A 4,832-nucleotide genomic window follows, 5' to 3' on the forward strand; every position below is an offset into this window, starting at 1 on the left:
AACCCCTTGACACTCTTGACTGCTGACTCCCACAGGCCGCCAAAATGGTGGGCCCTGGGAGGGATGAAATGAAATTTTATGAACTCATTTAAACAAAATTTATTGATGGAGTGGATCGTTTCTTCATTGAATAAAAATTGCTTGAGTGCCTCCAATTTGTTGTTGGCTCCTTTGAAGTTGGTAGCATTATCACAAAAGATGTCGGACGGAAGTGCGCGTCTGGCTACCAAGCGCTTCAAGGCCGCAATGAAGGCTTCGGTTGACAAATCGGACACCACTTCAACATGCACCGCCTTCGTGGCAAAACATATAAAGATGGCGATATAGCTTTTGTAAGGCACTTTTCCGCGGATACGTAGGTACGTGTTAACCGGGCCACAAAAATCCACACCGCATCTTGAGAATGGTCTCGATGGCGTAAGGCGCTCGACAGGTAGGTGACCCATTATTTGTCTCTCCAGGGTTGGTCGATAGCGAACACAGTGAACACATGAGCGAACGACCCGCCGTGCTACTTCTCGTGCATTGACAATCCAGAATCGTAGACGGATAAGGCCAACTAATGCCTTTGGGCCCGCATGGTAGTTCTGCCTGTGAACAAATTGTACATATCGTCGAACAAATTCATCTTTACGTGGGAGTAATATCGGATGTTTCTGGGTGTATTGAACGTTTGCCAACTCCAAGCGACCTCCAACCTTAAGCAGCATAAATCCTTCAGTCACCTGTAAAAAGGGATTTAAAAATTTAAGGTGGCCGCTGACCTCTCTTCCTTTGCGAAGTGCTTGGATGTCATCGGTGAAGTATTTGGTCTGCAAATTCCAAATAATACAATGCATGGCACGCAGTAGTTCTTGTGGCGAGGGAGATGGTGTATCGAAAGAACACAATTTTCTGCTTATGTAACTAAAACGAAGCATCCAGGCTACGATTAGCAAACAACGGCTATGCGAGCTGATGTTGTAGATAACTTCGAGTAGATAGTTGGTAACGCTAGTAACAGCAAATGCCGATTTCCGTTTTTCCGAATCAACAATATTTTGGTCAATATCACCCGGCCTTTGTGTTGGCCACTCGTCTTGGTGTTGTAGCAAATAAGCAGGACCCTCGAACCACATAGACTGATTTAGCTCATCCACCGAACATCCCCTTGATAATAGGTCGGCGGGGTTACAGCGCGTTGGAACATATTTCCAATGACAGCTGGAAGTTTGCTCTTGTATTTCAGATATTCGGTTTCCGACGAACGTGGACAGTGTGGCGGAGTGTTGCTGAATCCAGAATAGCACGATTTGCGAGTCACTCCACAAGAACGTCGAATACTTGTGGTCAGCAAAGTTCACTTTGATTTTGGCAAAAAGTTGTGCCAGCAAATGGGAGCCGCACAATTCCAATTTCGGAAGCGATAGTTTTCTAGTTGGTGCAACTCTTGATTTCGATGTAACTAGATTCACCTTAACCTTACCATCAGCGCTGACCGTACGTGCGTAGATGCAACATCCATAGGCCCTGATGGATGCATCGCAGAAACCGTGCAACTGAAGGCTCCCAGCATTTGGTTGTAGGCAAAATCGTGGTATCTTAAGCAGCTCCAACGACGAAAGTGATGAGAGAAACGAAATCCATGCAGTGTGGATGTTATGTGGAACTGACTCATCCCACTGCAGCCTAAGTAGCCACAGTTCTTGCAGAATAATTTTTGCTACTATGATGACAGGTGACACTAATCCCAACGGATCGAATAGAGATGAAGTCACTGACAGTATTGAACGTTTAGAGACAACGTTAAATGTCTGCTTAGGCACAAGTGAAAACATAAAAACGTCTTCTTGTTGATTCCATCTTAACCCCAGAGTGCTAGTTATAGCTTTGTCGTCCAGATTTAGCTCTTTGATGGTGCAATCATCGACAAACTCGATGTAGTTTGAATGCCATTTTGCAAGTTCAAATCTACCACGACGAAGTACTTCGGTAACTTCTGTTTTGATTTCACGAAGAGTATCAATAGTATTTGCTCCACAAATGAAGTCATCTACATAAAAGCACGATTTTATGGCCTCGGCACCGATTTTAAACTTATCCAAGTATTGATCAGCCAAATATGACATACTACGTATGGCAAGATATGGAGCAGCAGCGGTCTTGTAAGTGACTGTATTGAGTTCATAAGTGCAAAGCGGTTCATTGGGTGTATTTCTCCAGAGTACATACTGAAACTGCCGGTCCTTATCATCAACAACAACCTGTCTGAACATTATGACAATATCGGCAGTAATCGCGTAGCGATACAATCGAAAACGAAACAGAAGCGTGTATAGCTCGAGCTGTATGGTTGGTCCGACCATCAATAAGTCGTTAAGTGACTTCTGTGACGTAGTCTGGCAGGAGGCATCGAAGACAACCCGTAACTTTGTCGACGTACTGTTTGGCTTAAACACACAGTGGTGGGGTATATAAAAATGAGGCACATTCATCTTCGGCGTACTCACCAAGCTCATATGGCCCAAACGTTGGAACTCTACCATGAAGTCTATGTATTGTCGCTTAATATCTGGTGTGCGGCTCAAGCGACGTTCAAGAGCTTCAAAGCGTCTGCGGGCGGTTTCATATGACCGACCTAGCAAACAAGGATTATCCTTGAATGGAAGACGAACTACAATTCGACCATCGTTTTGTCGGCGAACCGTGGTGATGAAGATTTCCTCACATTTGCGTTGCTCTGGAGTGTAGGTATCAGCTGGTGTCCTAACATCTTCGATACGCCATAGGCGCTCTACGTTCTGGTTTATGGATTCGTCCAGTGATAGTGCATAGCTGTGCGGTGTTGTAGATCATGCATCACAACGACCGGAAACAACCCATCCCAGGAGGGTCTTCTGCAGCACAGGCAAATTAGGACCAAGTTTCACTTGCCCAACAGATAGGATATCAAAAAATGCTTCGGTTCCAAGGAGTAGGTCAATGCGGCGCGACTTGTTGAAGTTTTCGTCAGCCAATAGCGTATTCTTGGGTAGATTCCATGATGAAATGTCGATTTCCGATTCTGGATGATAGGCAATGTGCGATGTGACACAGAAACCGAGTGGCAATTCCAATTCGACAAAACGTGATTTGATTGTGGTAGACGTGCGATGCTTAACCTGAGTTTGCGACTCCCCAATGCTGCGAATTTCCAAGTTGCTTCTCTTACGGGGTAAACGAAGTGTTTGTGCGAACTCATCAGATATAAAATTTACTTGGGAGCAGGAGTCCAGTAGAGCGCGGCCAATTCTGTAAGGACCTGTAGCATCCTTAATCTGTACCAACGCAGTGGCTAGTATAATTCGATTCAAACAAGTGTCCGTGTGTGCTGTATCATCGTTATGGGCTGTGATGCCACCGGAGAAGCTGTGTTATTAGCATCACGATGTAACAGCGTGTGATGTGGACGAGTGCACGTTCGGCATCTGTGCCTTGAGGGACACTTCGCAGCCTGATGACCTTTACCGAGACAGTTAATGCAGAGCCCCAAACGTTTTGCAGTATCGTAGCGTTGATTAAGCGTATTTCCAATAAGTTGAGGGCACCTAAAGGTTCTGTGTTCGGTATTTGAGCAAACGTGACAGGCTTGTGGTGTACAGTTGAAGGTCAACCCTTGTCGTTGCGGTTTTTGGTTGCGTGGTTTACTCACTGATTGTTGACTCATAGTAGCATGCTGGGCTTACCTATAGATTCTAGGTATTGGCAACGTCGTTCAACGACGCTAATGCAAGATGTCCATGTCGGAAGATCTCGGAAGTCTAAAAACTCATTCCATTTCTTCCTGGTGTCCTGATCGACTTTGTCCATCACTATCGAGATGAGCATAGCCTGAGCAATTTGCGACTCAGAACCCAGTGACAGTAACGAGTTGTACAGGGCTGATGCATTGTCAATGAGACTACGCAGATGTTGCGCATTCGATTTGGAAACATTCGGCAAGCTGAATAAGGATTTTATATTATCCAAAAAGACGAGCGTGGGGTTGTCATAGCGAGCTTTAAGACGTTCGAGCGCTTTCGGATAATTTTCAGAAGAGATCTGAAATGCCTTCACAGTTTCTAAGGCCGCTCCCTTCAAACAATTAAGCAGTTGGTTGAACTTCTCGATAGAAGACAAGCTAGGTTGACTATCAATGACTTGCTTAAATGACGTTACGAAGTTTTTGTAGTCGGAGTACTTGCCATCAAACGTAGGAAGTGCCAGTCGTGGTAGCTTCATGGAAGTTGAATGAGAAACGCAGGGCGAAGCATCGGCCACGGTTGTATTGTGGGCGTCCGCGCCCAATTGCTCCTTAATGCAAACCTTAATAGCGACGTATGTGTCTTCGATTTCACTTCTGGTGTCCCGCTGGGCTTCGTCTGGATCCATCTTCTCCATTTCGGTCTGCACTGTCATTACCTGCTTGAAGTAGGCTTCTAAAATAGACAAACGACAGTTTAGTTCAGCTGACGAGACTCCAAGTTTTGTATCAACTGTGCTGCGAATGCGGGTTATGTTCCGACGGAGATTAGTACGCTGCTACTTAAGAGCTTCTAAGTTGGCCATTTTGGTGATACAAATTAAGAATTAATTGTGGTTTGATTTTAATACATAAGTTCCGCAACTCGAAAATCACCTGCTGTATAATTCGTGGCGAATAAACGTTCTTATGCAGAAGTGCTAACTGCATGAATACCCTCAATGTATGTATGTAAAACACTGCTATGTTTTTGTGCCTTAGTACAAAGGAATGTAGCGGTAGGCTATGGCCAAATTGAACAACGTGTGATGCGACGATGTACAAATGTGTATGGTTTCTATGCGAAATATTT

General features: G+C 44.8%; 1 protein-coding gene across 1 annotated transcript; it reads right to left on the reverse strand.

The window, feature by feature from the left end:
• Window positions 1-634: 634 nt before the first annotated feature.
• Window positions 635-4,398, reverse strand: LOC118756766 (the record flags this gene model as incomplete). Its single annotated transcript, XM_036491509.1, has 4 exons — window positions 3,705-4,398; window positions 2,914-3,367; window positions 2,490-2,814; window positions 635-2,429 (listed from the first exon to the last, which is right to left on the reverse strand). Coding segments are annotated over exons 1-4 (3,268 nt in total), but the record flags the coding sequence as incomplete, so codon positions are not given.
• Window positions 4,399-4,832: the final 434 nt, after the last annotated feature.

Source organism: Rhagoletis pomonella, unplaced genomic scaffold (assembly GCF_013731165.1).
Source record: "Rhagoletis pomonella isolate Grant_MI unplaced genomic scaffold, Rhpom_1.0 Rhpom_scaffold_12082, whole genome shotgun sequence".
NCBI lineage: Eukaryota > Metazoa > Arthropoda > Insecta > Diptera > Tephritidae > Rhagoletis > Rhagoletis pomonella.